General features: G+C 45.1%; 1 protein-coding gene across 10 annotated transcripts in view; it reads left to right on the top strand.

The window, feature by feature from the left end:
• The window catches only part of LOC129701339 (homeodomain-only protein-like), a 118,727-nt gene extending 92,394 nt beyond the window's left edge, over positions 1 to 26,333 (top strand). For 3 of the 10 annotated variants that reach the window (XM_055642492.1, XM_055642486.1, XM_055642481.1), the window contains 3 exons: positions 14,224 to 14,307; positions 16,710 to 16,892; positions 25,873 to 26,333. In XM_055642492.1, coding sequence (XP_055498467.1) covers positions 14,224 to 14,307; positions 16,710 to 16,892; positions 25,873 to 25,950 — 345 coding nt within the window. In that variant the 3' untranslated portion in view covers positions 25,951 to 26,333. Of the gene's footprint in view, positions 1 to 14,208; positions 14,308 to 14,746; positions 14,768 to 14,915; positions 15,054 to 16,330; positions 16,525 to 16,706; positions 16,893 to 25,872 lie in introns of those variants that run through there. The other 7 variants (XM_055642529.1, XM_055642514.1, XM_055642544.1 and 4 more) reach the window with 7 other exon arrangements.
• Positions 26,334 to 26,996: the final 663 nt, after the last annotated feature.

Below are 26,996 nucleotides of genomic sequence, written 5' to 3'. Positions count from 1 at the left end.
TCCCGATGTTGGGGGAAGTCCGGAACCAGGGGCCACAGTTTAAGAATAAGGGCTAAGCCATTTAGAACGGAGATAAGGAAACACTTTTTCACACAGAGAGTTGTGAGTCTGTGGAATTCTCTGCCTCAGAGGGCAGTGGAGGCCGGTTCTCTGTAAACTTTCAAGAGAGAGCTAGATATGGCACTTGAAGATAGCAGAGTCAGGGGATATGGGGAGAAGGCGGGGACGGGGTACTGATTGGGGATGACCAGCCATAATCACATTGAATGGCGGTGCTGGCTTGAAGGGCCATATGGCCTACTCCTGTACCTATTGTCTATTGTCTGTGTGGAGTTTGCATGTAACTGCAGTGTGACTTCCTGTGATTTCAGGGTTTCCTCCAGATGCTCCGGTTTCCTCCTGCATTGCATAGACGTGCAGGTTTATATGTTTTAAAACCAGAAATAGACGAGAGTCCACTGTAGCTTTTAAGTGGAGAGAGGTTAAATATTTCATGTCGATGCAAGGTTCCAGGAAGAGAGTGTGGCAGTGGGATTAGTTTCAGAGCAAAGAACCAGTGTTTTACACCTCAGTGAAAACCTGACATTTCCCTTCCTAACTGGGGCTACAGTTTCCTATGTCCACTTTCAATAACATGGTTTAATTCCACACAATTCGAGGCTTACTTTCCATAAAAGCCATAACAAATCCCTGGATACATCGAAACAAAAACCTGGCAACACTGGTCCCTTTTGCGTTATACTCTGGAACAGATAATTGTTTGACCATATTGAGAGAACCCTGAGCCTTGGTGATGTTTGGCATGCAGTCGAAATGTATTCTTCGACATGGATACCAGAAGGGAATATACAGGTGCACAACCTTTTATCCGGAGTTCCGGAAACCGAAAAGCTCCGAAAATCGGACATTTTTTCCAGGATGTCGTCTGCACACCAAAGCTCGCGTTTGGCGTCAAACTTGACCCGAAACGACCCACGGTCAACCCAGGTCTGTACTACTGTAGCGGCTGCCTCCTCCCCGGAGACCAGGGAGACACTTAAACATCTGTAAATTATTGCTTAAATGTTAGTCAGTTAGTTTGGAGGGCTTTTATGTGAAGGGGGAACTTTAATTCTTAGTCCCCTACCTGGTCGGAGAGGCGGGGAGCGGGCAATGCCTTACCGGGTCGCCGTGCAGTAAGCTCCAGAGCACTGTGGCCGCCGACTCCCAACATCGCGGAGCTGGGGCTGCGGGCATCCGACCGCGGGCGGCGCCCGTTGTAGCTCCGTCCCCGGCAACTCTACCCCTGGCTGCGCAGCGCTCTAAATCCAGCGCGGCCCGCGGCCGGACGCCCGCAGCCCCAGCTCTGCGATGTTGGGAGTCGGCGGCCACAGCGCTCCGGAGCTTACCGCACGGTGGCCCGATAAGGCATTGCCCGTTCCCCGCTGGTATCCCAGCGCTGTGGGCGCCGACTCCCAACATCGCAGAGCTGGGGCTGCGGGCGTCCGGCCGCGGGCCGCACTGGATTTGGAGCGCCGCGCAGCCAGGGGTAGAGTTTCCGGGGTCGGAGCTACAACCGGCACCGCCCGCAGCCCCAGCTCCGCGATGTACCCCCCCCCCACTTTACTTATGGCCAAGCAATGATCTGTAGAAAGAGTTAAAAATAACGTGAATAAAATGATTTCACAACTTCACAATAACCTGCTTTTTGACAGTCTGATTGTTCAGTTTTATTTCCGGCAAACAAAAATATATTTGGTGATATTCATGCTCAATATAGTTGGCAATGGTAAGTTAGAAATTCAAGTTTACTGTATAAACTTCATATATATTTGCACATATCCAGTGACATACCCACAATGTCCAGGAATATATATCATGGCGTACACGCACAACACTTACAGATATACACATGGCATTTGCATGATTCACCACAGAGTGAAATGTATTATCATAATACACTGAAATATTAAGACTTCAGCAGTATTTGCAAGAATATATTAATACGCAGGAACATAGAACACACAGCACAGGAACAAGCCCGTCAGTCCACAATGTTGTAGAGTGTACAATATGCAAACAGGCCTTTTGGCCCAACTTACCCACACTGACCAAGGCACTTCATCGACACTACAGCCACCTGCCCACATTTGGACCATATCCCTCTAAATGTCCTATTCATGTGCCTTCCCAAATGCCTTTTATATATTACTAGACCAAGTGCAGACCCGTTGGGTCTGTTTCCCCCCAACGGCGTTTGCGGGGGGGGGGGGGGGGGGGGGGGGGGGGGGACACACTGATGTGAGCGGCATCACACTCACATTAACCACCCCCCAAACACACAGGTGGGGGGAGGAAGGGGAGAGTAGCAGGAGGAAATGAGACAGATTTGGGAGGGAAAGGAGAGCGGTGTAGGGGATGAGAGAGGGGGATGGTGAGAGAGATGTGGGGAGGGGGGAATGGGAAGGGAGGAGGGAGGGAGGGGGAGAGGGGTGGGGGGAGTGATGGAAGAGGGACAGAGGGGTAGGGGGCGGGGGAGAGAGGGAAGGGGTGGAGTAGAGAGGGAAGGGGGTGGGGGAGAGAGGGATGGGTGGGAGAGGGAGAGGGGTGAGGAGAGGGAAACATAGAAACATAGAAATTAAGTGCAGGAGTAGGCCATTCGACCCTTCGAGCCTGCACCACCATTCAATATGATCATGGCTGATCATCCAACTCAGTATCCTGTACCTGCCTTCTCTCCATACCCCCTGGTCCCTTTAGCCACAAGGGCCACATCTAACTCCCTCTTAAATATAGCCAATGAACTGTCCTCAACTACCTTCTCTGCCAGTGAATTCCAGAGATTCACCACTCTGTGTGAAAAAATTTTTTCTCATCTCGGTCATAAAAGATTTACCCCTTATTCTTAAACTGTGACCCCTTGTTCTGGACTTCCCCAACATCTGGAACAATCTTCCTGCATCTAGCCTGTCCAACCACTTAAGAATTTTGTAAGTTTCTATAAGATACCCCCTCAATTTTCTAAATTCTAGCAAGTACAAGCCGAGTCTATCCAGTCTTTCTTCATATGAAAGTCCTGACATCCCAGGAATCAGCCTGGTGAACCTTCTCTGTACTCCCTCTATGACAACAATGTCTTTGAGCATTGGGCATTGTGACATCACACGATGGAACGTTCACCAAGTGCTGGGGCTCCTGCAAAGGCATATGTAAATGAATCCATTCTGATTGGACATCTGTGAGCATCGGGCATTGTGACATCACACGATGGAATGTTCACCAGGAGCTCGGGCTGGTGCTGCTTCTATGGGTGAGAAGCCAGTTTTTTTTTGAAATATTGGGGGGGGGGGGGGGGGGGAGGAGAAGGATTTGATTAAAAACGTGTACTTAAACACGACAAAATGTAATGAGAAGCAGATACATAGAAAGAAAAGTGAAATCTCTACCGAAATGGAAAAGATGTCGGCGATTCTGCGTCTGGTTTCGGAGTTGCAGGGAATCAAAGGAAGAAAGGCGGCCGGCAGCCGTCCATGTAAATGGAACCATTCCGATTGGACATCTGTGAGTATTGGGCATTGTGACATCACACGATGGAACGAATCAAAAGGCAGAAAGGCAGCTGGACGGCAGGCGGCAGCCACAGAGTTTTATATAATAACCAGACCAAGTGCAGACCTGTTGGGTCTGCTTCCCCAATGGTGTGATCCCCTAACCGAAAATTCCACCATGCACCCGTCTCCTCTAACGGAACTGAAGCCATTCCCAAATGTAAGATTCTAGCACTCCTCTGCCTCCCTCAGCAGTGGATTAAAAAAAATTCCAATTGCACCTCCCCTGCCTGCTGCAGCAGTGAAAAGTTCAGAGTGTTCCTGTCTTGCAACTTTGTTTTGAAGTGTGTTGGAAGCTGATGGAACGTTCACCAGGGGCTGAGGCTCCTGCAAAGGCATATGTAAATGAATCCATTCCGATTGGACATATGTGAACATCGGGCATTGTGTCATCACACGATGGAACGTTCACCAGGGGCTGGGGCTGGGGCTGCTTTGATGGGTGAGAGGCCAGTTTTTTTTTTTGAAATATTGGGAGGGGGGGGGGGGGGAAGGATTTGATTAAAAAATGTGTACATAAACACGACGAAATGTAATCAGGAGTTTCTATAAGATCCCCCCTCAATCTTCTAAAATCTAGTGAGTACAAGCCGAGTCTATCCAGTCTTTCTTCATATGAAAGTCCTGACATCCCAGGAATCAGTCTGGTGAACCTTCTCTGTACTCCCTCTATGGCAACAATGCCTTTGAGCATTGGGCATTGTGACATCACACGATGGAACGTTCACCAGGTGCTGGGGCTCCTGCAAAGGCATATGTAAATGAATCCATTCCGATTGGACATATGTGAACATTGGGCATTGTGACATCACACAATGGAACGTTCACCAGGGGCTGGGGCTGGTGCTGCTTCTATGGGTGAGAAGCCAGTTCATTTTTGAAATATTGGGGGGGGGAGAAGGATTTAATTAAAAACGTGTACTTAAACACGACGAAATGTAATGAGGAGCGGATACTTAGAAAGAAAAGTGAAATCTCTACCGAAATGGAAAAGATGTCTGTAGATAGATAGATAGATTATAACACCTTCCTCATCTATTGTCTCTGGTTGCTTGTTCCACATACCCACCAACCTTTGTGTACAAGCTGAACTTGATGCCAAGATAAACTAACCTGCTGTGCCTGCACATGATCATATCCATGTGTCTATCCAAAAGCCTCTTATATGCCGCTATCATATCTGCCTCCACCACCACCTCTGGACGGTGTTCCAGGCATCCACCACACTCTGTGTAAATAAAAAATGCCCTGCACATCTCCTTTAAACTTTTGTCCTTGACATGATTTTCTTTGGTTACTCTCAGGCTCATGGTGGGGCTGAACATTTAATTTGCCGAAACCAGGAAAATTGAATATTAAGTTGGACATTCCTAGGTCTCATCACAATAAGATTTCCATTCTCCATTCTGCTACAGATGCACAGTTCCCTCCCTCGAGCATGTTTTAAATGCAGCAACCACATTATGATGAGCAGTAGCAGAGTTGTCTTGTTACTCAACAAATTATCCACAACCGTTTATTGATAATCCAGTGGAACACTGTATAAAAATTGGAATTCAGATTACAAAATAAAAATTTGGCATGAAAAATGCCAGATAGTCAGAAATTAAAACATTCTCTTCTTTTGGAAGTCCACAATGACTTCCATGATTTGAGAGGACACAAACAAGCCATAATATACTCCAATACTGTGGTTAGAAAACTCTTGTTCATTTGACATTGAACAAGCCTGTCATGATGCAGTTGAAAAAGGCAGAGCTTGCAAAGAGAAGTGCAGTAGCTCACTCCTACCCTAACTCTCTGTGAAAGTAAGCTGGCAAATTCCAGATCAAGTTGTTTTAAACAATTCAGGGATTGGATTGCAAGTGAATTCTACACCAAGCTGTAAGTGCAGCAATAATTTTCTAACAGTGAAGCAATAGGTTCCACACATTTATGACACAAAACAATTCAAAAATTTCTTTCTGAGAAGCTGCAGCCATTGGCTGTTTGTAACAAGAAACATAGAAACATAGAAATTAGGTGCAGGAGTAGGCCATTCGGCCCTTCGAGCCTGCACCGCCATTCAATATGATCATGGCTGATCATCCAATTCAGTATCCCGTACCTGCCTTCTTTCCATACCCTCTGATCCCCTTAGCCACAAGGGCCACATCTAACTCCCTCTTAAATATAGCCAATGAACTGTGGCCTCGACTACCCTCTGTGGCAGAGAGTTCCAGAGATTCACCACTCTCTGTGTGAAAAAAGTTCTTCTCATCGCGGTTTTAAAGGATTTCCCCCTTATCCTTAAGCTGTTCCCCCTTTTCCTGGACTTCCCCAACATCGGGAACAATCTTCCTGCATCTAGCCTGTCCAACCTCTTAAGAATTTTGTAAGTTTCTATAAGATCCCCTCTCAATCTCCTAAATTCTAGAGGGTATAAACCAAGTCTATCCAGTCTTTCTTCATAAGACAGTCCTGACATCCCAGGAATCAGTCTGGTGAACCTTCTCTGCACTCCATCTATGGCAATAATGTCCTTCCTCAGATTTGGAGACCAAAACTGTACGCAATACTCCAGGTGTGGTCTCACCAAGACCCTGTACAACTGCAATAGAACCTCCCTGCTCCTATACTCAAATCCTTTTGCTAAGAAATGCACAGCTCAAAAATTCCTGGGTGGGTGAGCTTATGTCCACATTGAAAGCTACTTGGACTTGCTCCCTCGGCATCCAATAGCACAATAAATTATTTGCTCTAATAGTAAACTCTGTTTTTACCATAGAGGGCATAACTCAAAGCTGAGAGGAGGAAAGATTGGCAGTGTGGGCGGGTTGTGCCGAAGGGCTTGTTTCCCCACTATATCACTCTATGATTCTATGACATGGAAAAGTCAAGGTTTCACGGAAATTATAAACAACATTTAGATATCAAGAGGTTTTTCTTTTTTTCTGCTTGTCAACATGGGTGTTGACTTCTGGAATGTTAATGGCCAATGAACACGTGGATATTCAGAATGTGGCTGAACAGGTTTAATATAAGTTCATAAGTTTAAGGAGCAGAATTGGGCAATTCAGCCCATCAATTCTTCTCCACCATTCAATCATAGCTGATCTAGCTTTCTCTCTCAACCTCATTCTCCTGCCATTTCCTCATAACCCCCGACACCCTTTGCTAATCACGAATCTGTCAATCTCCATCTTAACAATATCAATTAACGGCCTCCACAGCCTTCTGTGGCAATGAATTCACACGTATTCACCACCCTCTGACTAAAGAAATTTCTCCTTGTCTCTTTTGTAAAGGTATGTCATTTTGTTCTGAGGCTGTGGCCACTGGTCCTCGGCTCTCCCACTAGTGGAACCATTTTCCCCACATCCACTCTATCCAGACCTTTCACTATTTGGTAAGTTTCAATGAGGGGGCCCCTCATCCTTCTAAACTCCAGCGAGTACAAGCCCAGTGCCTTCAAACGCTCATTATATGTTAACCAAATCATTCCTGGGATCATTTTTGTACACAAGCAGAATAAGAGGTGCTGTTTCTTCAGCTTGCATGTGGCCTCATTCTGGCAACGGAGGAAGTCCCACTCAAGAACCCCAGCACTCCTTCCAGGTGAGACAGAGGTTTATGTGCTCCTCTTCATACCTCATTTACTGCATAAGGTGCTCCTGATGTGACCTCTTTTACATTGGCGAGAACAAATATAGATTGGGTGACCATTTCATCGAATACGCGCTCAGACCGCCAAAGCCTGCTGGATCTCCTGGTTGGTTCTAACTCCTCTTCCCATTCCCAAACTGACTTTACTTTCCTGGGCTTTCCCCATTCACTTCTCTTCCATCTTTCTCCCCCCTACTACAATCAGTCTGAAGATGGGTCCTTATCCGAAATGTTGCTTATCCATGTTTCCAGAGATGCTGCGTGGCCCGCTGAGTTACTCTAGCATTTTGTGCCTTTTTTGGCAAACCAGCATCTGCAGTTCCTTGTGTCCACAAAATGCAGGCAAACTCTGCTTTATAAAAGCATTGCTTTCTGGACTTATATTTTGACGGCAGAACTGAGCCTGGAAATGCTGCGGTTCTACTGTTCTATCTCCATCCTGATTACTAACACACAACAGCTGTAGCTAATGCCTCTCCAGCTGTAAGCCCAGTGCTGTGAATAGTCAAATATTTCAACAGGAATGAATAGCATCAGCTTAATGGGGAGGACAAGACATCTGACTCAGAGTCTAATTCAGTAACATTGACACATTTTGCTGTGAAAACCATGAGCTCCCAACCCGTAGAGATAGCAATGAAGGATTTTGTGTGGATCCATATTCTTCCTATATAAGTACAGTACATATTAAAATAAGGCTCCATCATTCCTGTTCCTCCTGGATTGTCTTTGATTGTCTCTTTGGTTGCACTATGGACTTCACTTTTGTAGTATTATGGTTACCTAGTATTATGGTCATTAATGTAATGATTTTTTTTAAATTATTGTATATTCTCGTGTGCTTTGGGTTTATAGGGCCTGTTGAGTTGCTGCAAGTAAGAATTTCATTGTTCCATTGTCAGTAGATATGAAACCAAAGTACCTAACGGAAAATAAAGTTTTATATTATTATTATTATCATTATTATTATTATTATTATTATTATTATTATTATTATTATTATTATTATTATTATGATTATTAATTGACATATGTCACTTGACTTGACTCATGACTCTTGTCCGTGGGATTCCAGGAGTTAAAGTTAACTTAGTTTTGTTTATTTTAATTGTGTTACGTGTACTGAGGTACAGTGAAAAGCTTTTTGTTGCATACTATCCAGTCAGGGAAAGACTATACATGATTTCAATCAAGCTATCCACAGTGTACGAAAAAGGATAAAGGGTATAATAATTAGTGTAACTTAAAGGTCCTCTTGCTAACTAGGGAGCAGTCCTGACCACCCATCTACCTTTGTAGAGACCTTCATACCATTGTGTAGTCCAGTAACGTCTGATTAAAGAGAGTTCAAAGGTCTCCAATAGAGCAGATGTAAGATCAGAACCGCTCGAGCGGTGAGAGGATGGTTTAGTTGCCTGATTACAGCTGGGAAGAACCTGTTCCTGGATCTGGAAGTGTGTGTTTTCTCTCTTCTATACCTCTTGCCTGATGAGAAGAGGGAATGACCAGGGTGAGACTGGTCTTTGATTATGCTGGTGGTCTTGCTGAGGCCGTGTGAAGTGTAGATGGAGTCGATGGAACGGAGGTCGGTTTGCATGATGGACTGGGGCTGGGGCTAGTTCTTGTGGTCTTGGGTGGGGTTGTTCCAAAGCATACTGTGTTGCAGCCATTAAAAGAAGAACTAAAGAAAAGCTGTCAACACTTAGTTAGAGGGGTGTGTTCACAGTAAAGGGGTGGGCGAGTAGAGACACAGAGATAATCAGCAATCTATATGAGATTATGCATCCGCACTTGCATACACTTGCCCAATGGCATTAAGGGTGTGCCCCTGCAAAAACTAACATATTTAAGTCCTGCTGTAGTCCTTGCCTAATTGATAAAATATTGGATAAAAAGAGTCAGAGTGTGACTGGACAGATAATAACTAAGTCAAGTCGAGTCAAGTTGTACAAATACGGTGCGGTACAGTTACATTGGAAAATCTTGCTTTCAACAGCATCACAGGCACATCCCATTCACACAAAGACAAATTATATGTCAACTATGGATATAATTTCCAAAGGAAAGACGACTGTAGAAAACAAGATATTAGCATAAAAACACAACTTTAAAAAAAATCGTGCCCCAGGCAATGCGAGAGTTGTGCCGTGGTATCTCATTGCGAGGTGGGATTAGGGTTTTTGCAGGTTCAATAACCTTCTAGTTGTAGAAAAGTAGCTGTTCTTGAACCTGGATTGGGGGAATTCAGGTTTCTGTACCTCCTGCCCGATGGTAGCAGTGAGATGACGGCATGGTATGGATGGAGGGCATCCTTGATAGATGCTGATTCTTGAGGCAGTGCCTCGTGTAGATGGCCTCAATGGTGGGGAGGGCTATATACGTGATGGACTGGACTGAGTCCACAACTCTCTGCAGCCTCCTACATTGGTATTGCGGTACCAGGCCATGATGCAACTAGTCAGAGTACTTTCAACAGTACATATGTAGAGGTTTATTAGAGTATTCGGAGATATACCAAATATCTTTAAACATGTAAGAAAGTAGAGGTGCTGACATGCCTTCTTCATGAAGGCCTGAGTGAAATTATCAGAAACACAAATATGTCTGCTTGTACTGTGACCTTTACTGGACAATTGTCACGTGGTATAACACTGGCTGGAACACAGCCTGGAGTAGGGACTTAAAACCTCAATTCATAAATAAGTTAAGTGTTTGCCTTACTGCCTTGTTTGATGTACCTACACCCTATCTTAATGCATTTAGAACATACAACATTGAACAGTACAGCACAGGAACAGGCCCTTTAGCCCCACGGCCTTCTAAGTTTCCTCCTCCCACCTTAAAGCAAAGGTTTAATCTTCCTGTGCCCTGGGCTCTTTTAGTTTCAGCAAACTTCCACCAACATTTTTAGAAATGTTGTAGACTTTTAGAGATACAGCGCGGAAACAGGTTCGTCAGCCCACAGAGTCCATGTCGACAAGCGATCACCCGTACACTAGCACTAACCTACACACTAAGAACTATTTACCATCTTACCAAAGCCAATTAATTTGCAGGTGGAAAGTTGGGAGAGTCCCTGGAGAACACTTGCAGTTCTTACTATAAAAATATTAGCCACAAAAATCTGATGTAATATTGTTTCTTAGAGACTGTAGAAGTGATGGGGGGAGGGGACTGAGGGTGCACAATTCATTTAAAGAATTTAGAAAATGATTATTGATGTTTTTAGCAAATGCAGCTGCACAAAGTCAAACAGGGGCTTTATGGAATTTGCAAGTATAAACAAAAATGAAAATAGATTGCCCCTGTCTCCTGCAGCAAAGATTTTTCTCTGAGGCAAGAGGATCAAAACATGTCAGTTAAATACTTCAAAGATATTTCCTAAATGTTTTTTTGATTTTCCATAATATGGAACAACATGCTAAAATATTTCTGCTGTGGTCAAACAGCTTTTTACAGACAACGTTAAGAATGATAATTATTCCTTAAATTATAAATCAAAGACACAATGGGTGGGTCTGGCACCTGTCATCTACTTGCTGAAGAAAGCTTTCTGGCACAATCTGCACAACAAACCTTGCTGTCAACCATCAAGGATTCCTGTAGTTCCTCTCAACTAGAAGCCCCTTTGGATCAGGCCCAAGAATTCTCCATGCGTTCATCCATTCATTAGAGCAACTGTTTTACTTAGCCTAGAAATTGGAGATTTCCCCTGGTTTCTCATATTACAATAACGAAAAAGGTGATTTGGCCGATTGTTTCAATGCTGGCTCACCACGGAATCCTATACCTTCAACTATTATCTCTCGTGTACCCATCAACTCCACTCTGGTTCTCCTTTCATCCACCTACACCGTGGGCACTTTACAAACTCCAATGAACTTTACTAATCAATTTGCCTTTTGGATGTGAGAGAAAACTGGAACATCTGGAGGGACCCACGGGGTCAGAGGGAGAGCATGCAAACTCCACACAGACAGCATTGGATTCAAAGTTGGTTACTGGAGCTGTGTGGCAACCAATCCTACCCTGTGCGTGTTGTAGCCAAATTTGCAGTCATAACTTGGCTCGTTCTGACATCTTCAGTGCTTATATGCAGTACGTATACACCCAGATCCCTGATGTGAAATTCTAGATTCTTGCATGGAAATAATGGGTAACAGAATGGTCAGCTGGAATTTACATAGCAGTCATTAGCAATGGTGTCACGGGCACTAGTATCCATCCTATATTGCCCTTGAAGTGAATGGTTTGCAAGGTCACTTTACAGTCAATCATATTGCTGTTGGCTTGGGTTTCACATTCAACTGAAATTGTCTTCCCTGAAATGCATTAATGAAGGTAAGTTGCCTAAAAACTGGAACACCACTTTTGGTGTGCCAAACTTATATTACTTGTTGTGCAAAGACCAAATTGTTAATAGAGATTCACACAGGAGGCCTTCATCCCAACTTACCCATGCCGACCGACCAAGATGCCCCATCTCAGCAAGTCCCATTTAGCTATGTTTGGCCCATATCCCTGTTAACCTTTCCTATCCATGTACCTCCAAATATCCTTTAAATGGTGTTGTTGCACATGCCTCAGCTATTTACCTCAACAATCTTGTTCAACATACCAGCCACCCTCTGTGTGAAAATGTTATCTCTCAGGTTCCTATTAGATCTTTCCTCTCTCACTTTAAACCTACGCCCTCGAGTTTTTGATTCTATCTTAAGAAAAAATCTCACCCCGTCTATTACCCTCATGTGAGAACAACACATGTGAGGAGACACACCTCTGAAAGGATACACAATGTATTAGTGTGATAGACTGCCTAAAGGCAGCTATCAGGAAGCTTTGAAAGGCCTCACAAATTGTTCAGCAGCAGCCAGGAGGCAAGTATCACTTAAATCTTCACTCCTGCCACTAGACTGCTGAACATTTTGTAACAAGTGTTTCGCCATACACTTGCACTTGTTCTTCTCCTGGGTACACAAAAATGCTGGAGAAACTCAGCGGGTGCAACAGCATCTATGGAGCGAAGGAAATAGGCAACCCTTCTTCAGACCCTTACCCTTGTTCTTCTCCTTTCTGCCCCCCCCCCACCAAACTCTCCCCTATGCCCCACCTGGACTCAAACTTATTTCTCCCTCTCCTTCCACATAAATTCCTTCCTCTAGCTTCACAATTTACAACTCCTCAATCCTTTTGTCTTACACATTCTGTGAATGAATGAATGATTGATTGAATGAATGAATGAATGAATGAATGATGAATGGATGAATGAATGAATGAATGAATGAATGAATGAATGAATGTATGAATGAATGAATGAAATGATGAATGAATGAATGAATGAATGAATGAATGAATGAATGAATGAACATGTCACAGTGAAATTCATTGTTTACATGCACAAGTATGCAAAGTGTCGCCATAGACAGGGTGCCGACAAAGTATTCCATTTAGTCCCCAATGGTCCCCGTTTGTTCTCGGCCGAGACCGAAGATACTGGAATCCAGTGCAAAAATAGGAGAGCTGCCGGAAGAACTCAACAGGCCAGGCAGCAAATGTGGAAGGAAGTGAACAGTCGACATTGGAGAACATAATGTTCTTTCCATTCTTAATACAGGCACTTCCCAACTTATGTAATAGATGACTTATATGCACATATAAGCAGCTCTTTAAGCCCACCACTTTATTTCTAAGTTGCGCCTTTTGGGAGCAGCGCGTTACTGCACATGCGGCCATTTCAGCAAGCCAGTCGGTTGTTCACATGGATGCCCCCATGTGGTCTCTGTGACGTGTACTAAGTTTACATGTGCATAGTAGCACTCCCTTTCTGACTTACGACCACGGGACGTAACCCTTACATAAGTCGGGGAGCTCCTGTATCATCATAGAATCTTCAACATGCTCCTGAGACAGTAGCGGAAGCTTCACTTTAAAATCTTACTTGGCTGTTCCAATACCCATTCTGTAGACTCTGACACTGGCAAGTTAGATCTTTCTGCACTCAAGTATGTGGAATTGGACTTTAACTGCAAATTTTCTCCCCTTGATGGAACAGCTGATGCTGTCTGTGTTTTGGTGAATTTGTTTTGTATAAATTAGCTGGAATGACTACGTCCCTGTGCATCAATATTGCCTGTGTTTACACTCATTCAAAGACTGAGCTCCAGGCCATTATCAACACTTCCACTGAAGCATACATGAGGAAAGGGATAATACCCAACATCTGCAAGACAAAATGTTCTCCACCAAATGTCTGAATTGAACCACAATGTACTCCTACAATGAAAAATCAGAAAGCTTTCCCCCTTGAGCTTCAATACAAGCTTCAAGTCACAGTTCCTTGTTCAACAAGTACAACTGTATCCACCTATCACTTGCCAGGCTTTGTCCCACTCCCACCGCTCTTCCAACTTTCTCCTCCCCCATACAATAATTCTGAAGAAGTCACGACCAGAAATATCACCTATCCATGTTCTCCAAAGGTTATGAAACAAAGAACTACAGATGTTGGCTTATACCAAAGTGACACAATGTGCTGGAGTAACTCAACAGACCAGGCAGCCTCTCTGGACAAAAAGGTCTAAAGGAGGATCCTGAACCAAAACGTCACCTATCGTTTTTCTTCAGAAGCTGCCTGATCCACTGAGTTACTCCAGCACTTTGGGTCTATCTCCAGAGATGCTGCCTGGCCCACTGAGTTGTTGTTTTGGTAAACCAGCATTGTTTGGGTAAACCAGCACCTGTGTTTCCTTGTGCCTAGATTGATCACGTTCCCTGGTATCAGCGATGTGATAAACCCCACAACTTGGGCAGCAGATCAGCCATTGATTATCACCCTGCCCCAGCTGCTGAGAGCTGCATGGACATCTCTCACATTGAGAAGAGTTCAAAGATTGTTTATAATTGCGATATGGTCCACACCCACCCTGCACAGCCTGTTTTACCACAAAGCAATCTATGTAAATGTTCTGTGTTTGCATTTCCTTGTTTGCAGCCGATGTTCACTATAAAGCTTGGTCAGAAACGAACCAACCAGGTGGAATTTGAAGCAGCACATTTTTCAGATGAGCTAGCAGTGGTAAGTACCTTGATTTTCATAATATTCATTGATTTTTGTCATTGCATTCAGGAAAAGCATACGATCTTGTTTTGCTAAAGAATGTACTTCAGATTCCAGCATCTTTGTGCGAAGATCGGTCTTAGATAGTTCCCCGTGATCACAGATGAGGTGACACCATTCCAGTGTAGTGAGTAATGAAGAGACTGATGAGCTCAGATGGGGAACTGAACTATCGTCCATAGTGGGCGGGTGGTGCTGGACAGGACGGGTGTGTGCTTAGTTTGTCAAATGGCACTGCTCCTTCTGCTATTTATGGATATAGAGTCATACAACATGGAAAGATTTGTAGGTTAATTGGCTTCAGTAAAAAATGTAAAGTGTGTAGGATAGTGTTAGTGTATGGGGTGAACGCTAGTCGGCAAGGACTCGGTGGGCTGAAGGGCCTGTTTCTGCGCTGCATCTCCAAAGTCTCATGGAGGTGTGTCATTGTTCTCTCTTTCAAAGCATGCGTAAAAATCATTGAGCTTATCTGGAAGTGATGCATTTAATGCATTTCGTTGTCTCTGTACTGTACACTGACAATGACAATTAAAATTGAATCTGAATCTGAAATCTGAAGTGATGTGCTGTACGACTTGTGCCACCTGATGTCCCCTTGTACAAAGTAACAACATGCAAGCCCTGCCACAGATTTAACGTAAATCTAATCAAAATTCAACACAGCATGAGCCTGCAATTTGAAAAGCTGTTGGAGAAAATAGCAGGTATAATTCACCGTTACAAATATTTAATAAGAAGGAACTGCAGATGCTGGTTTATATCTGGTTGAGTGATGTCACAACAATAACCTTCTCACTCACAATGTGAAATCCAGATACTATATGCCAGTGTCCAGTGCTGGGATAACAGTGGCAAAAGCTAGCAGCTTCAAGTTGCTGGACATTAACATGTCTGATGACCTGTCCTGGGCCCAGCATATAGACGTAATCATCACAAAGGCACGCCAATGCCTCTGCTTTCTTAGAAATGTATCATATCACCGAATACTCCAACATACTTCTACAGATGCACTATCTGCAATATCACCCACTTTTGTTTCATCTGCAAACTTGCTAATCATGCCATGAACATTCTCATCAAAATCATTGACATAAATACCAATCAACCTGAGCAGGTCTGTGGAAAGAGAAATTGTTTTAACGTGTAGGCAGGAACTGCAGATGCTGGCTTAAACCCAAGACAGAGCTGGAGTAACTCCGAGGGTCAGGCAGCTTCTGTGGAGAAAAGGAATAGGTAAAGTTTCAGGTCGAGACCATTCTTCAGACTGAGAGTCAGGGTAGAGGGGAATGTGAGATATACAGTACTTTAGGAGAAATTAATGGAAGATATACAAAATATATTTTCCGGCAAATACTGCCTGAGTGTTTCTCGCATTTTCTATATTTACCCAAAATTTCAGGGACTGCTGGCAATGAGTGGCGTGAGCCAAATGGAGGGTGACAGGGGACATTTAAATGAGGCAAGTCAATAGAATTTAAAAGCATTTTCGTTCTGTTGCTGAACAATGAGAATGAAACATCAACACTGGCAACTGTGTCTATGCTTCAGACGTACTTGATTGGTTGGAAAGTGGTTGGGAACATCCTGAACTGGTGAAAGGCTCTATTGAAATGAGAATCTTTATCAGATTACAGTGTCATTGTTTGATTCCAAGAACAGAATAATGTTCAAGTGAACTGACACTTGTTCTGTGCCGTTTGTTTTGGGCCAGATTCAATATGTCATAAGCATTACCTCCAAAGTTCACCCCCCCACTACTGTTTTCCCTCGGTATCCGTTTCTCTCGCTGTTGTTAGATGGAAGTTCTACAGGGAAACATTTAGAGCGCTCGGTAACCAAAGTGATCTGGGAATAACTGCGGGAAACTCGAAGGCTCCAATTCTTGGCTTCGGTTTTGCATAGATCCTAGCAACCTCCAGCGAGGGCGGGTTACCCCGATGTAAGATCTGGGCAAGGCTGGTGGTTTACTCTTGTTTCCATGTCGTGTATAAACAGCAGTGGAGGTGACGCATGCTCTCACAGGGTGCGCGTTTGCAGGTCACCAGACTGCGCTTTGAGTAATTGCTGAATTAAACGGCGGAACTTTGGTGATTGTAACTGTAATTACAGCGTGCCCGTGGCAATTCAGGAGCAAAAAAGGTGTCGTTTTTGGACCAACTCACGGCAGTTTCACCAGTGCGTGAGAATCGTTAGTCATGTGTAGTCAGAAGCGGGCGGCGTTTTTATTTGAAGGGGTGGCATTATGTTTCAGGATCATTAAAAAAAATAAGCCTCATCACAGCCCATCCCCTCTCTGCCTGTGTGTGTGTGTGTGTGTGTGTGTGTTTCTCTCTCTGTGTTTCTCTCTGTTTCTCCAGTAGGCGACCGCGCTGGAACCCGGAGCGATGCATCGTGGAACAGCCGGCAACTGCGACCCTCTGGCAACTTTGAAAGCAGATCAGATACAACTGCTGGAAGATAATTTTGCCCGAAGGAGGCAGCCTGACGCCTCGTCACTGATGTTGATCTCGGCCGAGTGCGGGCTGACGGAGGAGGCGACAGCGGTAGGTGAAATTCATACTGTGTGGGAAGGAGCTGCAGATGCCAGTTTACACCGAAGATGGACACACAATGCTGGAGAAACTCAGTGGGTCAGGCAGCATCTCTAGAGAAAAGGAGATGGGCGACGTTTCGTGTCGAGACCCTTCTTCATACGGCTGTGACTACATCTGGGGCTCGCCTTTAGATCTCATGCCCGGGTAGCGCGGAATGATGGTCTCTAGAGTCTGAAGAAGGGTCTCGACCCGAAACATCACATTCCTACTCTCCAGAGATGCTGCATGTCCCGCTGAGTTACCCCAGCATTTTGTGTCTATCTCTGAAGGCGCAGGAGGTAGAGCCTGTTGGTGCAGCTGGTAGAGTTGCTGCCTCACAGCGCCAGCAGCCTGGTTCGATCCCGACTCTGGGTGCTGTCTGTGTGGAGTTCGCATGTTCTCCCTTTGGGCACCAATTGGGTTTCTAACGGGTGCTCCTTTTCCCTCCCACATCCCAAAGACGTGCGGGGTTGTAGGTTGATTAATTGGCCTCTGCAAATTGCCCCTAATGTACAGGGAGTGAATGGTAAAGTGGTGTAACATAGATGATCGATGGTTGGCATGGACTCGGTGTGCCGAGGGACCTGTTTCATGCTGTATCGTTCAACCGATCAATCATCGATTTATGGTCAGCCGACTTATCCAGCTCGGTTACACGGGAAATTCTCCCTATTCCCCGCCCTGTTAAATGGCATTCTGAACACAAAGCGGTCACCTCGATCTCTAATCCTATTTCTGTCATCTCTATTCCTTTAATTTTCCAAAATACCCTTTGCCCTCTAATTCCGACCCCGTTCCTCGCCCACATTTGCTCTTCCGTTTGATAATCGTGCTCCTATCAGTCAAGACCCTAAGCTCTGGAAATCCTTCTACCTTTATCCTGTCCATTTTAACGTACCGCTTTAAACCTTTAAGCCCCCTTTCCCCGGTGAATGAACGTCGCCTGTTCATTCCCTCCATCGATGCTGCCTGGCCCGCTGCAGCACTTTGTGTTTTGTTCAAGATTCCAGCATCTGCAGTTCCTTCGGCCTCCTCAAATCTCCTTTTGTGGGTTAATGTCAGCTGTTGTTTTCCCTAAGATGTTACCCTCTAAAGATGCTTCAAGTTTTCCAAGATTTCTTGCTTTGGGTCTACAAATCTATTTTGTAGTAGTAAGGAACTGCAGATGCTGGTTTACATCAAAGTTAGACACAAAGTGTTGGGGTAACTCAGCGGGTCAGGCAGCATTTCCTGGAGAAGACCCTTTTCTCCAAAGATTCTGCCTGAGCCGCTGAGTTACTCCCAGCATTTTGTATCTATCTCAGACTATTTTGTGTTATATTTCTGATCCTTATTCTCTGGTTGTGGCCTTTTCAATTTCACAAAGGCCGGGGCATTTGATTTTTGTACTCCCTTTCCTCATTGATAGGTAGCTCCTTTGCCAATAAGTTTAGTTTAGTTAATTGTCACATGTATCAAGGCATAGTGTTAAGCTTTTTTGTTGCGTGCTAACCAGTCAGTGGAAAGACTAAACATGATTACAATTGAGCCGTCCACAGTGTACAGATACAAGATAAAGGGTATATTGTTTAGTGCAAGATAAAGTATGATTATAGATAGTCCGAGGGTGTTCAATGAGCTAGATAGTAGCTCAGGACCGCTAGTTGTTGGTAGGATCGTTCAGTTGCCTGATAACATGTGGCACAAAACTGTCCCTGTATCTGGAGGTGTGCCTTTTCACATTTCTGTACCTCTCATCTGATGGGAGAAGACGGAGTGACTGGGGTGAGATTCTTCCTAGATTATGCTGATGGACTCCAGAGACAATGTGAAGTGTAGATGGAGTCATTGGACGGGAGGTTGGTTTGTGTGATGGGCTGGGCTGTGTCCACAATTATCTGTTGGTGTCTGCAGAACATGGATTTTTCCATCAGTGGGGAGAGTATGTCACAGGATGCAGATCAAGTGTGTACTTGCCCTGGAATTTTCCATTTGTCAATATTAGGGTTTCTTTTTTGGAATAGTGGATATATGGAATGAGCTGCCAGATGAGGCATTTGACGCAGGTACTACAACTGCATTTGAAAGACATTTATACAGGTGGTGGCTGGAGATTTTAATAAATCAAATCTCAAGAAGGTCATGCCGAACTTCTACCAACACATCACATGTGCCACCAGGGGGGAGATAACTTTGGACCACTGCTACACGCCGTTCAGGAAAGTCTACAAGGCCGTTTCATAGAAACATAGAAACATAGAAATTAGGTGCAGGAGTAGGCCATTCGGCCCTTCGAGCCTCACCGCCATTCAATATGATCATGGCTGATCATCCAACTCAGTATCCCGTACCTGCCTTCTCTCCATACCCCCTGATCCCCTTAGCCACAAGGGCCACATCTAACTCCCTCTTAAATATAGCCAATGAACTGGCCTCAACTACCCTCTGTGGCAGAGAGTTCCAGAGATTCACCACTCTCTGTGTGAAAAAAGTTCTTCTCATCTCGGTTTTAAAGGATTTCCCCCTTATCCTTAAGCTGTGACCCCTTGTCCTGGACTTCCCTAACATCGGGAACAATCTTCCTCCATCTAGCCTGTCCAACCCCTTAAGAATTTTGTAAGTTTCTATAAGATCCCCTCTCAATCTCCTAAATTCTAGAGAGTATAAACCAAGTCTATCCAGTCTTTCTTCATAAGACAGTCCTGCCATCCCAGGAATCAGTCTGGTGAACCGTCTCTGCACTCCTTCTATGGCAATAATGTCCTTCCTCAGATTTGGAGACCAAAACTGTACACAATACTCCAGGTGTGGTCTCACCAAGACCCTGTACAACTGCAGTAGTACCTCCCTGCTCCTATACTCAAATCCTTTTGCAATGAAAGCTAACATACCATTCGCTTTCTTTACTGCCTGCTGCACCTGCATGCCTACCTTCAATGACTGGTGTACCATGACACCTAGGTCTCGCTGCATCTCCCCCTTTCCCAATCGGCCACCATTTAGATAATAGTCTGCTTTCCCGTTTTTGCCACCAAAATGGATAACCTCACATTTATCCACATTATACTGCATCTGCCAAACATTTGCCCACTCACCCAGCCTATCCAAGTCACCTTGCAGTCTCCTAGCATCCTCCTCACAGCTAACACTGTCCCCCAGCTTAGTGTCATCCGCAAACTTGGAGATATTGCCTTCAATTCCCTCAACCAGATCATTAATATATATTGTAAATAGCTGGGGTCCCAGCACTGAGCCTTGCGGCACCCCACTAGTCACTGCCTGCCATTGTGAAAAGGACCCGTTTACTCCTACTCTTTGCTTCCTGTTTGCCAGCCAGTTCTCTATCCACATCAATACTGACCCCCCAATGCCTTGTGCTTTAATCCACGTATACTAATCCTCGAAAAATGGGACCCCTTGTCGAAAAGCCTTCGTAAGTCCAGATGACTTTGTCCAATGATTTCACCACTCCACTGTGCTGCTATCCCCTATAATAACGCTCTACTAGTTACATCCTACGAAAGACTAACTTCTATAAGATACTCTCCCTCCCTTCAAGATTTACCTCTTCAGGAACTACTCCAGAATCTAAAGAGTTTTGAAAGATTATTACTAATGCATCAACTATTTCTGGAGCTACTTCCTTAAGTACTCTGGGATGCAGCCTATCTGGCCCTGGGGACTTATCGGCCTTTAATCCATTCAATTTACCCAACACCACTTCCCAGCTAACCTGGATTTCACTCAATTCCTCCAACTCCTTTGACCCGCGGTCCCCTGCTAGTTCCGGCAAATTATTTATGTCTTCCTTAGTGAAGACAGAACCAAAGTAGTTATTCAATTGGTCCGCCATATCCTTGTTCCCCATGATCAACTCACCTGTTTCTGACTGCAAGGGACCTACATTTGTTTTAACTAATCTCTTTCTTTTCACATATCTATAAAAACTTTTGCAGTCCGTTTTTATGTTCCCTGCCAGTTTTCTTTCATAATCTATTTTCCCTTTCCTAATTAAGCCCTTTGTCCTCCTCTGCTGGTCTTTGAATTTCTCCCAGTCCTCCGGTATGCTGCTTTTTCTGGTTAATTTGTATGCATCATCCTTCGCTTTGATACTATCCCTGATTTCCCTTGTTATCCACGGATGTACTACCTTCCCTGATTTATTCTTTTGCCAAACTGGTATGAACAATTTTTGTAGTTCATCCATGCAGCCTTTAAATGTCTTCCATTGCATATCCACCGTCAACCCTTTTAGAATTAATTGCCAGTCAATCTTGGCCAATTCACGTCTCATACCCTCCCCTAGGAAAATCTGACCATGCTGCCATTTTCCTGGCCCTTACCTCGGTAGTCATGAAATGCTTTGAGAGGCTGGTGAAGAAACACATCTGCGCCTTCCTCACTCGGAACATGGACCCGTTGCAGTTCGCATACCATCCGAACAGATCCACGGACGATGCAGTCTCCCATGTCTTGCACACCGCTCTCTCCCATCTGGACAGCCAGAAGGGGGGCTACGTGAGGATGCTGTTCATAGACTACAGTTCAGCCTTCAACACAATAGTCCCCACCAGACTGGCCAGGAAGCTAATGGAATTGGGACTCAACACCTCCCTGTGTGCCTGTGTCCTGGACTTTCTCACCGCCAGGCCCCAGGTAGTCAAGATGGGAGGGAATACATCGAAGTCCCTCACCCTGAACACAGGATCGCCCCAGGGTTACGTCCTCAGCCCCCTATTGTACTCCCTGTACACACATGACTGTGTGGCTAGGTTCAGCTCCAACTCAATAATTAAGTTTGCTGATGACACTGTGGTGGTGAGCCTGATCTCAGACAACGATGAGAAGGCCTACCGGGAGGAGGTGGCTGATCTAGCACTCTGGTGCCAGGATAACAACCTCCTCTTGAACATCAAAAAAACGAAGGAGCTGATCATGGACTTTAGGAGGGCACATCATCCGAGGACGTAAACTCCATTGAGGATAAATGGGGATCCTGTGGATAGGGTGAACTGTTTTAAATATCTGGGAGTCCACATCTCCGAGGATATGACATGGGCATCACACGCCTCAGCACTCGTGCGTCAGGCAAGGCAGCGTCAGGCAATTGAGGAAATTCAGAGTGTCTCCAAGGATCCTCTAGTGCTTCTACGCAGCGGCGGTGGAAAGCATCTTGTCCGGGAACATTACCATCTGGTTTGGGAATTGCTCTGCCAAGGACAAGAAGGCTCTGCAGATAGTACTGCGTTTGGCCGAACGCACTATGGGAACTTCACTCGCCCCCCTGCAGGAACTATACATCAGGAGGTGCAACTCCAGAGCCAACAATATCATGAGAGACCCCTTCCACCCCTGCAACGGACTGTTCCAGCTGCTACGGTCAGGCAAACGCCTCCGTTGCCATGCGGTGAGAACAGAGAGGTTGAGAAGGAGTTTCTTCCCAGAGGCCATTCGGACTGTAAACGCCTATCTCACCAGGGACTAACTCTACTGAACTTTTTTCCTTCCATTATTTATTATGTAAAGGTATATGTGTGTTATGATTGTGTTTATAGTTTGTTTGGTTGTTTGTCTTTTGTGCACAAAAGTCCGCGAGCATTGCCACTTTCATTTCACTGCACATCTCGTATGTGTATGTGACAAATAAACTTGACTTGACTTGACTTGACTTGACATGGCTAGGAAAGGTTTAGTGGAATATGGGCCAGATGTGGGCAAATAGAACTATCTTAGATGAAGCATTTACCTTGCGGTGGATGAATTGGCCAAAGGGCCTGTTTCCATGCTGTGTGACAATACTGTGTGACTATATTTCTGGATGGAAAATGATTGAATAGTTGGAATAGTTGTATGCCTGAAATTCCCCAAGATGGGTGTGTGCACAAAATTCACATCTTGAGAGACCTGAGTTGAAAAAAGGCCTCCTAATGGATTTCTATATTTGCAAAGGAAGATTTGGTTGTATTGAAAATCTTGGAGCAATGAACGGCAGCTGTAATTGATGTTCAGAAAAGTCTAACTGGGTGGAGTTTGCTTAAACTAGCTCTGGTGGTGTCCCAGGGTGCACTTTTACGATACGACATGGTCCAATTCAACTTTATCTCTGGAGGGAAATTGATCATAAAAACACAAAAATACATGAAACATGAAATTAAAGTGATGAGTGGAAAGGATTAGGGATGTGCAAAGACTGGGGAGGGGGGGAAGGTTGGGGGGGGGGGGGGGGGGGGGGGGGGGGGGGAGGGAGTCAGTCTCAGTCTACCCGATTACAGATGGGGGAGGAATTGTACAGTTTGATAGCCACAGGGAAGAAGGATCTCCTGTGGCGTTCTGTCCTGCATCTTAGTGGATCCAGTCTGTTGCTGAAGGTACTCCGCAGGTTGACAGTGTGCCATGGAGGGGGTGAGCTGGATTGTCCAGGATACTCCACAGTTTGAGGAGCATCCTCCCTTCCAAGACCACCTCCCACAAATCCAACTCTGCCCCCAGGATGGAGCCAGCCTTCCTGATGAGTTTGTTGATCCTATTTACATCCGTGGCCTTCGCCCTGCTGCCCCAGCACACGGCTGCAAAGAAGATAGCACTGACTTCATAACAAGAGGATTTCAGTATAGGAGTAAAGAGGTTCTTCTACAGTTGTATACGGCTCTGGTGAGACCACATCTGGAGTATTGTGCACAGTTTTGGTCTCCTAATTTGAGGAAGGACATCCTTGTGATTGAGGCAGTGCAGCGTAGGTTCACGAGATTGATCCCTGGGATGGCGGTACTGTCATATGAGGAAAGATTGAAAAGGCTAGGCTTGTATTCACTGGAGTTTAGAAGGATGAGAGGCAATCGTATAGAAACATATAAAATTGTAAAAGGACTGGACAAGCTAGATGCAGGAAAAATGTTCCCAATGTTGGGCAAGTCCAGAGCCAGGAGCCACAGTCTTAGAATAAAGGGGGTGTCATTTTAAGACTGAGGAGAGAAAAAACGTTTTCACCCAGAGAGTTGTGAATTTATGGAATTCCCTGCCACAGAGGGCAGTGGGGGCCAAGTCACTGGATGGATTTAAGAGAGAGTTATATAGAGCTCTAGGGGCTAGTGGAGTCAAGGGATATGGGGAGAAGGCAGGCATGGGTTATCGATAGGGGACAATCAGCCATGATCACAATGAATGGCGGTGCTGGCTCAAAGGGCCGAATGGCCTCCTCCTGCACCTATTTTCTATGTTTCTACCACCGATTGGTAGAACATCTGCAGCATCTTACTGCATACGTTGAAGGAATGGAGTCTTCCAAAAGTTACAGCCGGCACTGTCCCTTCTTGTACAGGGCCTCAGCGTTCCTGGACCACTCCACTTTGCTGTCCAGGAACACTCTCAGAAATGTATACTCCCTGGTAAACTGCACATCCACACCATTGATGAAGACAGGGGACAGGGGTGTTCCTCTCCTCCTAAGGTCCAGATCCATTAACTCCTTAGTCTTGTCCGCGTTGAGTTGCAGGTGATTCAGCCCACTCAACTCAACAAAACCGTTGACTACACCTCTGTATTCAGCTTTCCCTCCCCTCATTGATGCAGCCCACAATTGCAGGTGGCAGGAGTCCGAGTTGTATCTGAAGTCCGAGGTGTCGATGGTAAACAGGAAGGGAGAGAGGACCGTCCCCTGTGGGGCCCCTGTGTCGCTCACCACCATGTCCGAGACACAGTTCTGTAGCCTGACATATTGTGGTCGTCCAGTCAGGTAGTTGGTGATCCAGGACACCAATGGAGCATCCACCCACATCTTTGTTAGTTTGCTCCCTAGGAGTGCCGGCCGGATGGTGTTCAAAGCACTGGAGAAGTCAAAACACATGACTCTCACAATGCTTCCCGGCTTATCCAGGTGAGCATACGAATGATGGAGCAGGTGGATGATGGCGTCCTCAACCCCATCTTTGTTTGGTATGTGAACAGCAGGGGGTCCAGGTAGGGTTTAACCAGGGGTCGCAGGTGAGTGAGCACCAGCCTCTCCAGGGACTTTATGATGTGTCAAGTCAGCGCCTGTAGTCATTAGAGGAGCTGGGGCACGTCCTCTTTGGTCCAGGAACTAGGCAGGATGTCTTCAACATCACAGAAACCCTCTCCAGGCTCAGGCACAGGTTGAAGATATGCTGGAGTACTCCACACAACTGGCTGGCACACACCTTGAGTACCCTGGGGCAGACACCATCGGGACCCGTTGCTTTGCCTGGACGGATTCTGCTCAGCTCCTTCATCACCCGCTCAGTCTTCATGTTCAACACGACAAAGAAAGAACAGAGGAAGTGGACCAGGGGGATTGAGGGGGAGAGACTGTCGGGGAGCAGGGGGGAGGGTGGGCAGAGGCCCCACCATCAAATCTATTAAAAAACAGGTTTAGCTCATTGGCCCAGTCCTGTTTGCTTTCCCTCCCCAGGCCAGTGGTCTTCTTGTAGCCCGTAATGCTTTTCATCCCGCTCCACACACCCCTCATGTTGTTCTGCTGAAGTTTCCACTCCGGCTTCATCCTGTAGTCATCCTTGCTCTGTCTCAGTCTCACCCTCAGGTCTTTCTGCACTAGTTTCATCTCCTCCCTGTCAACAGGTAAGACAAAGGAACCTGTTTGTTTATGTTTTGCCACAACAATCAACCTCCTTCACATCCTGCTTACTTCCTGTTTAACCCCCATCAGCCCTTAGTCTCGGCCAAAGCCACAACCCAATCAATTCTACAGTATCAGAATATATTTCTCTAATTTTGAATAATAAATATTCTTCTCCATGAAATTGAGCCTGATATTAATGTGCTCATAAATCCATTTGGCATACAAGGAATTTTGATCGTGCAGACTGGATTAGTTTTGCAATCATTGTAAATGTTGTGCTGTCGTGTGTTCAAATGTCATGTTTAAAATTCCACACCATTTGTTAATTGGATCATTGTTATTAATTGACAACCATGTCACTATTTTTGTATCTCTTAGCTATGGTTCAAGCAGCGTAATGCGAAGTGGAGGCAATCAGAAGGGTTTCCACCAGAGAGTACCTCTGTCAAAGACTAAACAGAAAAACCCAGCCAGAAGCATCAAAATGGAACAGTTCTACAATGCAACTAATTTCACCGCCCCTTTCGCCACCACTGCTCAGCGCTTGTGTCTCCCAGACTAGGCTGTGAACAGAATGCTGTCTCATTAGTTTGGTTTATTTAAAAGTGTGTTTTGAATCATCTGAGTCTCATTCTGGTATAAGTAATCATTTGGAATTATATGCTAATTACTGTTTTGCAATGTTATTGCTTGGATCAAGGAGATTATGGGGTTTAAGTGCAATTAAATCATTTATCTGGGAGACCTGTCTCCCATTATGTAATATATAATTAAAAACCAAGTGTTGTAAACCTTTCATTCTTGCCTAAATAAAAACATCTGCTATTTTCAATTCCTAAGCCACTGACAAGTTTCAGAAATAGCTGGGGGCAAAACTTGCAAGGGATTTCCTGTGGGTGGTGGAACCTGTGAGGTCTGCCTTGAGGAAATAAAGCTCATGAGGCACTTGCTACTTTTGCAATTATGAGTGAATAAGTTCAAACGTGAGCTGCGAATAAAGGCTTTAGTGCCGTTGTTAGAGAGGATGCATTCTGTCAAGTAGAGAGGATGCATTCTATTAAAGATCAATGCATGTTCTTGCTCTTTCTCATCTCTTGTTTTCAGGCTCCAAGGTCTGCTTCAGCAGAGGAGTGAGTCATTATGGATCTTGGAGTTGAGTTTTGCTGCGAGGTGCAATGGCACAAGAAACTGCAAATGCTGGTTTACAAAAAAAAAGGCACAAAGTGCTGGAGTAACTCAGTGGGTCAGGCAGCATTTCTGGAGAACAAGGAAAGGGAATGTTTCAGTTCTTCAGATCCGACCTGAAACATCACCTATTCATGTTCTTCAGAGATGCTGCCTGACCCACTGAGTTACTCCAGCACTTTACAGTATGTCCTTTTTTGGTTTGATTTGCAAAGCAAGAGTGTTTAATTGCCAGATGCATTGGAGAAACGAACAATTAAATTCTTACTTGCTGCAGCTTTTGATTAGAACAGGAATATACTGTACAGGGGTTGTGG

The sequence above is a fragment of the Leucoraja erinacea genome, chromosome 1, assembly GCF_028641065.1.
Source record: "Leucoraja erinacea ecotype New England chromosome 1, Leri_hhj_1, whole genome shotgun sequence".
Lineage (NCBI taxonomy): Eukaryota > Metazoa > Chordata > Chondrichthyes > Rajiformes > Rajidae > Leucoraja > Leucoraja erinaceus.
Note: the sequence above shows the minus strand (reverse complement) of the source record. Positions and strands in the feature narration are given on the sequence as shown.